The 12,286-nt window shown below is 55.7% G+C and overlaps 1 protein-coding gene across 1 annotated transcript in view; it reads left to right on the top strand.

Moving 5' to 3' along the window:
• Nucleotides 1-10,580, top strand: part of TIMP2 (TIMP metallopeptidase inhibitor 2) — a 47,857-nt gene extending 37,277 nt beyond the window's left edge. The window contains exons 4-5 of the mRNA XM_039226481.1: nucleotides 6,281-6,405; nucleotides 7,695-10,580. Coding sequence (XP_039082412.1) covers nucleotides 6,281-6,405; nucleotides 7,695-7,892 — 323 coding nt within the window. The 3' untranslated portion in view covers nucleotides 7,893-10,580. The remainder of the gene's footprint in view (nucleotides 1-6,280; nucleotides 6,406-7,694) is intronic.
• The last annotated feature ends 1,706 nt before the right edge of the window (nucleotides 10,581-12,286 follow it).

The raw sequence follows: 12,286 nt of genomic DNA, 5'->3' as shown, positions 1-12,286 counted from the left end.
AGAGAGAGACAGACAGCGTGAGCAGGGGAGGGTCAGAGAGAGAGGGAGTCACAGACTGAAACAGGCTCCAGGCTCTGAGCTGGCAGTCAGCACAGAGCCCGACGCGGGGCTCGAACCCACGAACCGCGAGATCATGACCCAAGCGAAAGTCGGACGCTCAACCGACTAAGCCACCCAGGCGCCCCCCCCCCAAATGTTTTCTTATGAGCATCTATTATTTTTTTAGTTTTCTTGAACTAGAACTCACACACCAAACAATTCACTGTTTACAGGGCGTCACCCCGTGGTGTGATATACTCGTCATCGAGGTGCGCGACCCTGGCCCCGTCAGAGAGAACCCCGTACCCTTTGGCTGTGTTACCTTCCTGCCCGCCCCCCCAGCTCCAGCATCCGTGGGTCCCCCTGTTCCAGAGTCTTCAGAATGGAATCACAGAATATGTGATCTTTGTGCGGAGCCTCCTTCGCTCCGTGCGGTCTCCCCGCAGCTGCGTCCAGGCTGTGGTGTGAATCAGAACTTGTCTCCTTTTCCTGGCCAAACAGACCGCCGTGTGCCCACCCGCTTGGCGCCTCCCGGACGCTGGGGTCCCACCTCTGCGCCGCGGTCCACGCCCGTCACTGAGTGTTTGCGTCGCTGTGTTTTCTCTTGGGCCGACGCGTGGGAGTAGAATTTCGGGGCATATGGCGACTATGTTTAAGCGTGTGAGGGGCTGCCAGACTGTTTTCCAAAGCAGCTGCACCCTTTTACATTTACAGCAACTACTATTTTTACAATAAGAAAAATAAAGTCCATCGGGGAGACAGGGATGGGGACAAAATCACGAAGCAGAGCCCTTTCCTGACCGTGCCGGTCACGGTGACCCAGGGTCAGAGCGCGAGGTGCGTGGTGCGGGCGCCGGGGACAGCTGTTAGCGAGCCGGCCAGCAGGCCCAGGGGACAGTCCATGTCGCTCGGGTCTCCTTTTTCGTGGGTCCCTGTATTTGCTAAATTTGCACAAATGACACCTATTGCCTTTGTGATCAGGAAAATAAGTCCTGGGGAGAAGGCACAGGAGACAGAACCTTGTTTGGTGGCGGGAACTTGGTGTCCTGACCGGTCCCCACGGCTTCCGGTTCCCTGCGTCAGGTTTTGTGCGGGTCGGTGAGGAACAAGGCTGTAAAACGCTCACCGAGCCCCAGCTCTCCTCATGTCGCCCTCTAGAGGCAGCCGCCCAAACTGCAGGGCTGCGGGAGCAGGCCGCGGAGGAGGGCAGGCCAGGGTCCTGGGGGGGTGCGGGGGCTCCTGGGGGGGCAGGTGACCTTGGGCTCATGGAACAGCTTCCACTGTCTCCCTGTTAACCAAAGGAGTAGCACCCCCTCCCCTTCCCTGGCCCCGGCAGACTCTAAAAGCTCTCCCTGCAGATTCCCTTCAATCCTTACAACCCCTTCTAAGGAATGGGTTAGGAGCCCCATTTTACAGATGAGGAAAACTGAGTAGATGAACTATGTGCTCCAAATCTGCCTGCATGTGCTTGAACCCACACCCCAGTGGTTATATTTTGGTTGGTGGCCTGACATCAGGTTGAGCGTCTACAGAGCAGACAATTTGGGCAGATGCCGTGCCGGAGGGCGGGGTGGGGAGGTGGCGGGTGTTGGACATCTCTCCGCACTCTCGCGCCCGGCGGCCCTGTTGGGAGCATCCTCCCGCCGCCCTGGTCTCTTACGCTCTGCTGCTTCGTTCGTGTGGTCCAGGCCGTGGAAGCCTCGCCGCCCAGCGTCTAAGCCCGCAGCCCCTCCCCTGCGCCATGTGTGAGGATTCCTCGGGGACTTTGGTACCAGTCCTGGTGCCCAGGAGGCACCGCAGACCAGCTCAGGCAGAATCTCCAGGGGTGTGGCCTGGGCATCGGCATTTTCAAAGCTCCCCAGGGGAGTCCAGGGCGTGGCCGGGACTGGGAGCTGGGGGTCCGACCAGAACCTTCCTGGCCCTGTGTCACAAGCAGACTTCTGTTGCAGGGGGTGCTGAGCAGCTGGGCCGAGCCCCACCAGTCAAGGCCACTCACCCCCCTTCTGAAGGGACTCTCCCGACATTCTTTTCGTCTCCTGGAGCCCCGCGTGGTCGGTCAGAGAGTCCGAGGACCTCGGCACTGCCCTCTCCCCCTGAGATGGGCTTTCTGGACCGCAGGGGGGCACAGCCCAGAAGATGGATCCTGTCCGGCCGTCAGGAGCCCTGGCACGTGGTCTCTGCCGTGTGGCTCAAGTACTCTCCCCATCCCACTGATCGGGAAGTATGGGGAGGCCGCGTGGCTGAAAGGGGACGAAACCAAGAGCTAAGGTGCACACGCCACCTTTGTGGTGACTATTTTGCTGGTGGCGCCTCTTGTTTTGGGGGCGTCAGTGTAGAGTCTATTTTGTTCAGCCCCTTTTTTGAAAGGAAGGGCCTTCTGTGTCCAAATGAATCTTTTTTTCCCCTTAAGTTTAATTTTATTTATTCTGAAAGAGAAATAGAGAGCAAGCAGGGGTGGGGCGGAGAGAGGGAGAGAGAGTCCCAAGCAGGCTCCGCACTGTCAGCGCAGAGCCCGACGTGGGGCTCGAACCACGAGATCATGACCTGAGCTGAAATCAAGAGTCGGACGCTTCACCGGCTGAGCCCCTGGGCGCCCCTTAAACGAAGTCGTTTTGAGTCAAGTGCAGAAAGCCTGGTAATAGTTTCAGTTACTGTTAACGTTGATGTTTCCTCTCACGCGAAAGCTTGTTCATTCATATTTGCCGTCAAAGCTTATTCACCACGTGACGTGTCTGTGCTGTGGGCTCTTCCCACACCCGAGGCCGCTGAATGGTCCCCAGTCTGAACAGGAAGCTAATTCTACAAGTAACTGCAGTGCACGTTTATAGGCTCCCTGCAACCAAAGCCATCCGAATTGTAGCTCCGCTTGTAGTAAAAATTAACATGCGGGGCGCCCGGGGGGCTCAGTCAGTGAAGCATCCGACTTTGGCTCAGGTCACGATCTCACAGTTTGTGGGTTCAAGCCCCGCATCAGGCTCTGTGCTGACAGCTCAGAGCCTGGAGCCTGTTTCCAATTCTGTGTCTCTCTCTCTGCCCCTCCCCCCGCTATGCTCTGTCTCTCTCTTTCTCTCTCTCTCTCTTTCTCAAAAATAATTAACATTTGACAGATAGGTGTCTGTCGTCTTCCACTACTTCACATTTAACACTAGAAGCCAGCGAGTGACGTGCTGCACATTTTAGGTTTCTCACTGGCCCCGGAGCCCAAGAGCCGCAAAAGGCACTTCAGGCAGTGGCTGACTCACCCTTGACGGGGGCCCGGCTTGTGTGGCTTCTTCCCCAGCTCGGCGACCGAGCTCTGGATCCAATCCGGTGTTTACTGTCTGAGCACAGACTCCATCTCATCCTCCTGGAGTCTGGACGGGACACCCAGGAATCCCGGGGCGCAGTGGACCACGCGGCCAGCGCTGGCCACGGCCCGGGGCAGCCCACCTCCTCTCGGGCTGATGATTCAAGTTCACGTGTTGAGCCGGGCACCACGAGACACTCATGTTCAGGAACTGTTCTAGAACGGGCCCTGTAATTTTCTTCTGCGGTCCTTGCCTCCAAGAGGAAAAAGAAGCCTGTGGTCCTCAGTTACACATTTTACTTAGTTCCTGTTTTCCTCTCCAAGAAGGACCGTGTGTTTTTCCAAGGCAGACGTAGTAGAGTGTGGCAACGGACGGGCACATCATGCATCCCAGCCAAGTCTTGATACCTATACCTGCACCGAAAGGGTGTCCTTTTAACACCCCAAAATGCTGCTGCACTTGATTCCCAACATCCAAGGTCAATGGTAGCCCCGTACCCAGGCCCACGGAAGACAGACCGTCTGCATCGCATCTCCTGCCCTTCCATCCTCTATCTACCCTTGGCGGAAGCTCGAATTCATAGTGAACAGGTCAACAGGGGAGACCACAAAGAAGACAGATAATGAAGTGAATCGTTCGAACAAACACCCCCGTGTCATTGTCAGTAAAGTTTTACTGAGCAATTACTATGGGTGAGGAACAACGGATAAAAAAGGATTAAGGCACAATGGTTACTTTCATGCTTAAGTTCTGGTTGACCAGCAGGATGCATAAGAAAGGCCAAGAGCAACAGGAAGTGGGACGTTGATGCTCGCCAAGCGAGACAGCAGACATCCCTGGAGGAGTTTGGAGGGCAGAGCCAGCACGGGCCCAGCCTGTCTGTCTGTGAAGAACGGCCCAGCCGCGCCAGAGGAAGGGCTGCAGCTCGCATCCTGCATGGGCCATGCGCACCCGGAGAATCCCGGGGACGGGAATGAGTTCCTTGCCATCTGTCCATGCCTCTCCCTCCTTAGTTGCTCTGGACTCCTAGAAAGTGGCTAGGCACACGGTTCTAGGGGGGAAAAAGCCAAATACTTATTTTGTTTGTTTGTTTTAAGAAAGAGATGGGGCGCCTGGGGGGCTCAGTCAGTTAAGCGTCCGACTTCGGCTCAGGTCATGATCTCACGGTTCGTGGGTTCGAGCCCCGCATCCGACTCTGTGCTGACAGCTCAGAGCCTGGAGCCTACTTTGGATTCTGTGTCTCCCTCTCTCTCTGACCCTCCCCTGCTCACACTGTCTCTTTCTCTCTCTCTCTCTCTCAGAAATAAATAAGACATTAAAAATTTTTTAAAAAGAGAGAGGGGTGCCTGGGTGGCTCTGTCGGTTAAGCGTCGGACTTCAGCTCAGGTCATGATCTCACGGTTCGTGGGCTCGAGCCCCGCGTCGGGCTCTGTGCTGACTGCAGCTCGGAGCCTGGAGCCTGTTTCAGTCTGTGACTCCCTCTCTCTCTGACCCTCCCCTGCTCACCCTCTCTCTCTCTCTCACCTAGAAATAAATAAAAATATTTTTTAAAAAATAAATAAAATAAAATAAAAAGAGAGAAGGAGAGAGCAGGAAAGGAGCAGAGAAGAGGGAGGGAGAGAGAGAATACCGAGCAGGTTCCGCAGTATCAGTGCAGAGCCCAACGCGGGGCTCGAATTCATGAATCCTAAGATCATGATCTGAGCTGAAGTCAGATGCTTAACCGACTGAGCCCCCCAGGTGCCCCCACAGTGACATTTATTTGCGATGGGGCCGCAGTCGACAAGCCGCGTTATTCACCCAACTACGTTTCTGTTAGTGGATCCTCCACGGCCAGTGCTCTGCCTGAGGTCGTTAAGCCGGAGACACTGGGCTCTGTCAGGTGCGGTGTGCCCAGGGTGCCGCCCGAGGCCCCTGCCCGCCCCCCGGGGAGCCCCCCGCTGCCCGGCCGGGCTCCGCCGCTCCTCCCTGGGCATCTGCGCGTCTGGACCAGATGCCGTCACAGCTGCAGGGCTGGGGGTTGAAACGGCCCCCCGAGCCCGCCTCACATTCCGTCATCCCCCAGAATGCACTTGGCTGTCTTTGGCCCCCCCTTGGCCAATGCCAAGGCCGTCACCAGCGTGAACTCGCCAGTGGGAGGGAGGGAGGGAGGGGTGGAACCAGGAGCCTGAGGTGCAACGAGAGACCAACGCCTCGTCCTCCCCAGGGAAGGGAATTTGGAGCCGATTCCCAGTTCCGTGAGAGCGCGGTTTTGCCGTTCCTGGTGGAACAACCCAGACAGGCTTCGCGTCTGAAATGTCTGAAAAGTAAAACAGGAAACAGAACGACCCACATGCAGCGCAATCTGTTCTGCGCCCATCCGTGTGCGTGCAAGGATACCGGAAGGAAATGCACCCAGGCGTCGGCTGTGATGGAAATGGGAGGTTTCCCCGTATCCTCTCCTGTGTCTGCCGAGCGGCCACGGCGAGCACACATCCTTCTCGTGCTCAGGGCAAGGGCTGCTGCGACCCGAGTGGCACAGAGCAGGCCGCTCACCCAGCAGGGACTGATCTCCTCGCAGTCCTGGGGGCTGGGAGCCCGAGATCCAGGCGTGGGCAGGGCCGGCTTCTCCTGACGGTCACCCGCTCAGTGGCCTCAGTTGCTTGGCCCTCTGTGCGCTTTTGTGTCCAGATCTCTTATAAGGAGACTGTTCTTACTGGACGCGGGGTCCCCATGTGACCTCATTTAACTTACTGACCCCTTGGAAGACTTCAAATACAGGCATGTCGCGAGGTGCTGGGGTGGGGGTGGGGGGCGGGTTAGGGCTTCGACACAGGACGACACCCTGGAGGAAACCTCGCACAGCCCACAGCACACGGTATTGTCAGTAGTAAAGTTCTAGGCGCCGAGCCGTGCTCGGGGGCGGGAGGAGGGTGCGTATCTTGCCCTGAGCTTGGTGATCCCTGTCTCCCCAGGAAAGGCCGAGGGGAACGGCAAGCTGCACATCACCCTCTGTGACTTCATCGTGCCCTGGGACACCCTGAGCACCACCCAGAAGAAGAGCCTGAACCACAGGTACCAGATGGGCTGTGAGTGCAAGGTAAGCCGGCGCCGCCCTCTTTCGGGCTCTTACCCCATCACTCCTGCCTCCAGGGAGACTGCTGGGCTTTGATCCCTGGCTTCGCAGTCCATAGGGTCCTCAGGACGGGGCTGTGGGGAGGCACAGCCTCTCCACCAGCGAGGCTCTCTGGCCGGGGACAGAGCCCCGAGGCGTGCCCCTGCAGATACATGGGGGGTCGGGGCTGTCTAGCCGCCTGGCCTATAGCTCCCAGGAGGGAGAGCCTCCCAGTGGGACTTTGTGTGGTGTAGACAGGGAAAGAACAGCCTAGTCCCCTTCTTAAAAGCAGCGCAGAGCTGTGCTGAGCACAGGTACAACAGTGCCAACATCAGGTGCGCCCGTGGCGTCCCCAGGCTCGCATCCTGCCTGCCCCGCTGCCCTGCACCTCTCTGCCACCGGACGTGAGCCTGGGCCCGGGGGCAGTGGGGATGAGCCGAGCAGTTTGGCGCTGTGCGTGCTGGCACATCCTCGCCAGCCTGTTCTGGACTCGTGCAAAATACGGATTCTGAGCCACAGCTACGCGTGTGTGGAGCAGACCCCTCCATGCCCGACGTGAAATCAAAACCGAGTTCTCTCCCTTCCCTCTCGTAGACGCTGGTCCCTCCGTCCCTGCTTGTCACCCCCCTTGAAGCCCACGCGTACTGGAGAGCAAGATAGCAGCCTTTTTTTAAAGTTTGTTTATTTTGAGAGAGACAGAGACAGCATGAGTCAGGGAGGGGCAGAGAAGAGAGGGAGAGAGTGAGACTCCCAAGCAGGCTCCACATTGTCAGTGCGGATCCTGATGTGGGGCTTGAACTCACGAAACTGTGAGATCATGACCTGAGCTGAAACCAAGAGTCAGACACTCAACTGACGGAGCCCCCCGGGAGTTCCTTTCTATTTGATTGGAACCTGTGGCCCCGGGCAATTTGAGACCCTCTATGGTCCTTAAGCTCCCAGGGGGGTGGGTCCAGTCCAAAGCCATCAAGTTACACTCAGAGGTGGTAGACCAGATGGCCCAAGGCAGAGGAGCCCCTCGGCCATGGACATTGTCTTGTACGAAGGTCCTCGCCCCCCACCTCCATCCAGGCTTCGGACAGGCTGCCTGCTGTGGTTTAACAAGTGATGGGGGAGGGGGGGAGAGGCGCTCAGGACGAGGAAGGGCTGCTGATGCAGCAGGTTCAACTCTAGCCACCCGGTTGCCCAGCCAGGTGCATTGGCTGGGGTCTGGGCGTGCCGTCCCGTGTGGCCTCGGCCCCTGACCAAGGCCGGCTCCGCGCCCCTCTTCCTAGATCACACGCTGCCCCATGATCCCGTGTTACATCTCCTCTCCGGACGAGTGTCTCTGGATGGACTGGGTCACGGAGAAGAACATCAATGGGCACCAGGCCAAGTTCTTCGCCTGCATCAAGAGAAGCGACGGCTCGTGCGCGTGGTACCGCGGCGCGGCGCCCCCCAAGCAGGAATTTCTCGATATTGAGGACCCGTAAGCAGGCCAACAGCATCCCCTCTGGCCGGCAGAAGAGCCTCTGAGAGTTTAGACTGGTCCAGCTCTGACATCCCTTCCCGGAAGCAGCATGAATAAAATAGTCATCCGAGTGGGTCTACATTAGTGTGATTCTCCCCCTACCCCCCACCCCACCCCCATTTCCCTTTTAAAAAACATGGTTGTGGCCCCACACCCCATCCGCTGGCCGGGGCAGCGTGCGTCCCCGGCTCCCACCCCCGTGTGCGGGCCGGAGTGGGACGCACGGGCCCAGCCACTGTCACAAACACTGAGCAGACAGCACTTAGGAGTCGCCCAGGCCTGGGCAGGGCAGGGCCTGGGAATGCGCATTTTGCAGAAACTTTTGAGGGTCCTTGCAAGACTGTGTAGCAGGTCTACCAGGTCCCTTTCGTCCCGAGAGGGGCATGTCCCTCGTTTCCTGCAGCCTCCACGCCTCGCCTCTGGCCGTAGGGCGGCAGCCCCCGCCCCTTGCAAGCGCCCCGGCCTCCTCGGTGCCCATCACGGGCTCCCAGTACCTGGGGTCCCCTGTGCACAGGAGTGGCCCTGGACCATGGCTCGCTCCTGCAGGGACCCCAGGTAACCCTGTTAATCAGAAGTGCGGTGAGAGCCACCCTCCAGGGACTTTACGGCATGGGCAACAAGCTTCAGCTTCAGCCCTGTCCTCACCCCCCACATACCCCGACTCCGGGGGAGTCCGCCGCATTCCGCCCCGAGGGTAGATGTCTGGGGGGACTCGAGGCTGCGCTTGCAATTTACCCCAGGCTTCCGAAGTCCCTCTGGTTTCCTCCGCGTCCTGGCATCGAGCGCACAAATGAGTGGCACCCGCCAGCTTTGCAAGGGGTCACGTGCGGCCAGCACACCGGGCTAGCTGTGCTAGGGGTGCACGGCCTGTGACCCCAGCACACCGCAGGGGGTGACGACGGGCGTACCGTGCCCTCCCCAGACAGACGTTCACTGTGCTGTGCGTGGATGTCTGAGTGGCGTTAGCCGGGCGTGCCCACGAGTCCCACCTTAGAAGGGAGACCGTGACGGAGGCGGGTTCGGCGGCTCTCCCTCTGGGCCTCCGGGGTGCTGTGGCCAACACCTGACACCCCTAAAGAGGAATTCCCAGATAGCACGTGAGCCCAAGTGACAGCTGTACCAACCTCCACTTCTCTTTGTCCTGTCTGAGTCTCCGTTAAGAAAAAAACAAAACCTCACAGGAGACCAGAAAACCTGTCCCCAACCAGTGGATTTCTGCTGCCCGTAAAATAGGGACTAATCAGGCAGAAGTTCCTCAGTAACAATACAGGTGATCTTTTTCTTCCTACTTGTGTGGTAAAGATAAGCCGCTCGAATTAGGAAAACAAGCGTGTGTGCACACGCGCGTGGACACGCACACGGTAAAGCCGAAGTCTGTCAAGCCTGTGAGTGATTCCTCTGCAGAATGCTTCCAAAGTCCCCGTGTTCTAAGCCTGCTCGATTCTGCGGTGACCCCTAAACACCTACGAGACTCCTGACCGCACCCCTCCCCCCCCCAAATGGCATGTCGCTTCCATGCCTGCTGGGACCCGGTCAGCATAGATCTTGATGACTTCCCTTTCTGGGGCAGACGAGAATATCCAGGAATCCGCCCTCGTTCTAAGGGTGCCTTCATGCTGTACATTGACAATTTGAAGATGTCATAAGGGGCCAGTCCACGTGATTGCAGTATATACGAGAACACCAGACCCCTCCAATCAATATACCACCCCACCCCCGTTTGCTTCCTGTATGGTGTTATCATATGTAACATTTACTCCTGTTTCTACTGATTTTTTAAATGTCTTGGTTTGTTTCTGACATCAGTTGTAATCATTCCCGTGCTGTGTTTTTTATTACCCTTTAGGTAGGTGTTAGACTTGCACTTTTTTTCTTTTTAAGGTTTCTGCATCGTGGAATCATTTGACCCAGAATGGAAAGCATGGGTGGGTAGCTAGCCTGTGATGGTGGATTCCGTCAGATCTTTTGTTTCCTTCTTTGAGTATGGTTGCTTTTTCCCATTTGCTACCTTTTTGTTCTCTGGTTCAAATCGTTACAAAGTAAAAGGTCTTTGAGACGGTTGGTTCTAAAACCCGGCCTTTCTATTTCATCCACGCACATTGGTCTTCTAGCCACACTGAGCCGCGGGAAAACAAAAACAGAAACAAACAAACAAACAAAAAATCAAGATCAAGCGCCCAGTGGCAGCCACTCAAATACCGTCAGAGTAAATAATCACAATGTGTCTGTAGTTCAAGAAGGCTCTCCATTCGGCATTGTCTAATTTATACGTTACGTTCTACGCACTGCTCGTTCCTACCCCCCCTTCTTGTCTTCATTCAAGCAACTCAAAATATTTAAAGTGAAGTTTACATTGTAGTTATTTTCAAATCTTTGCTTGATAAGTATTAAGGAATATCGGACTTGCTGCCATAATTTAAAGCTTTGTTTGATTGTGTTTGTTTTTGCTTGGTTTTGTTTTGTTGTTATTTTTATTTTTTATTTTTGGGCAATGTGTTTTTGCTGGAATATGAAGTCTGAGACCTTCCTGTGCTGGGAACACGTAAGAGCTATTGAACGTTGACAAGCAGACTGCGCATGTCTCCGATGCTTTGTATCATTCTTGAGTGATCGCTCGGTCAATGGACAATAAACACTATTATCAAGAACACTGGCTCTGTCCGCGTGGCTGTATCCATCGTTCAGAGCGGCTGCCTTCTGGCTTAAGAACCAGCCCCAGCACGTCCAAAGGAGTCGCTCCCATGGAAGGGGGGAGGGTGCTCCATCTACAAGAGAAACGGGGGGCTGGGTGCTTAGAGGAGAATGTGGGATAATTCCGCAGGGACAGGGCAGACGGTGGTGAAGATGATTTTAAGTTGGCCGAGGCAGGCAGAGGGCGTGCCCCAGGCCCCTTTGTTCATGCAGCAGGCGCACCTCGCGTTCTAGCCTGCACCCAACAGAGGAGCAGAGCCCTGTGGCCATCTCACATCCTCGGCAGTGAGCAATGCCTGGCCCTGGTCTTCCTTCACTGCCCATATCCACACCCTGCACACCATGCCCGAGGTCATTAGAAAGGCAGATTCCAGGCATGAAACGGCATCATCTATAAATGTTTCAGTCTGTCCGTATCTTTTTTTTTAAATTTTTTTAATGTTTTATTTATTTCTAGGAGAGAGAGAGAGAGACAGCGTGAGCAGGGGAGGGTCAGAGAGAGGGAGTCACAGACTGAAACAGGCTCCAGGCTCTGAGCTGGCAGTCAGCACAGAGCCCGACGCGGGGCTCGAACCCACGAACCGCGAGATCATGACCTAAGTGAAAGTCGGACGCTTAACCGACTAAGCCACCCAGGCGCCCCTAAAAGTAAGAACTGTTTAAAAAAAAAACATTTCTGGGGCGCCTGGGTGGCTCAGTCCATTAAGTGTCCGACTTTGACTCAGGTCATGATCTCACGGTTCGTGGGTTCAAGCCCCGCATCAGGCTCTGTGCTGACAGCTCAGAGCCTGAAGTCTGATTCGGGTTCTGTGTTTCCCTGATTCTCTGCTCCTCTCCCGCTCACACTCTGTCTCTCAAAAATAAATAAACATTAAAAAAATTAAAAAACAATTTTTTAATAAAATCTTAAATTAAAAAAAATTTTAAGAAAAAACACAGTTCCCGAATACTTTAATCAAACCCTAAAAATGTAATCGGGCTGTGCTGGTATCAGTGTTCAGACATCTCTGATGGTCTCTTAAATGCTTTTTTACGGTCCATTGGTTTGAATCAGGATCCTTCTAGGGACCATACACCGCAGCTCCTCTCAAGGCTCTTCTTCCTGCAAGTTCCCCTCCCTCCTCCCTCCCAGCCCCCTCTCCGAGCTGGGAAAGATGGCCTCGTCATAACTTAAACTTGAACCAGATCTCATGTGAATGGTCTGTCTGAACACGTACCCACCCCGGGGCGCATCTGCAGAAAGGGTTTTTCCCGGGACAAACCAGAAGACGTGCATTTCCTGTTTTATGCCGCGGCTGCGTGGTCAGCGAGAGCGCAGCTCTGGATGCCACCCTGAAGCAGCAAAGAGGTCATAGGGCCGAGTTTTCGCACTGACGTCAGTGTCACTGACCCCTAAATGTACCCATTTCGTGTCACCTGTGGCAGAACCGTTTGGATTATTCCTCCCCTCAGGTGAAACGAGGGAAATGGTTCAGGAACCGTAACACCCAAACCATCCCGGTCATGGGAATGGGCTCCCTCGGCACGTGTGGCCCTGGAGGCCCCGGGGGTCTTAGCAAACACCGCCGCACAGTTGCTGCCTGTTTCCTTTGTTTTATGTAATGTGGGTCAGGTGGGACTTTGAAAAACACTTCTCGGGGCGCCTGGGTGGCTTAGTCGGTTGAG

Source organism: Hyaena hyaena, unplaced genomic scaffold (genome assembly GCF_003009895.1).
Source record: "Hyaena hyaena isolate Hyena2069 unplaced genomic scaffold, ASM300989v1 scaffold_21, whole genome shotgun sequence".
Taxonomy (NCBI): domain Eukaryota; kingdom Metazoa; phylum Chordata; class Mammalia; order Carnivora; family Hyaenidae; genus Hyaena; species Hyaena hyaena.
This window is presented reverse-complemented; position numbering and strand designations above follow the sequence as displayed.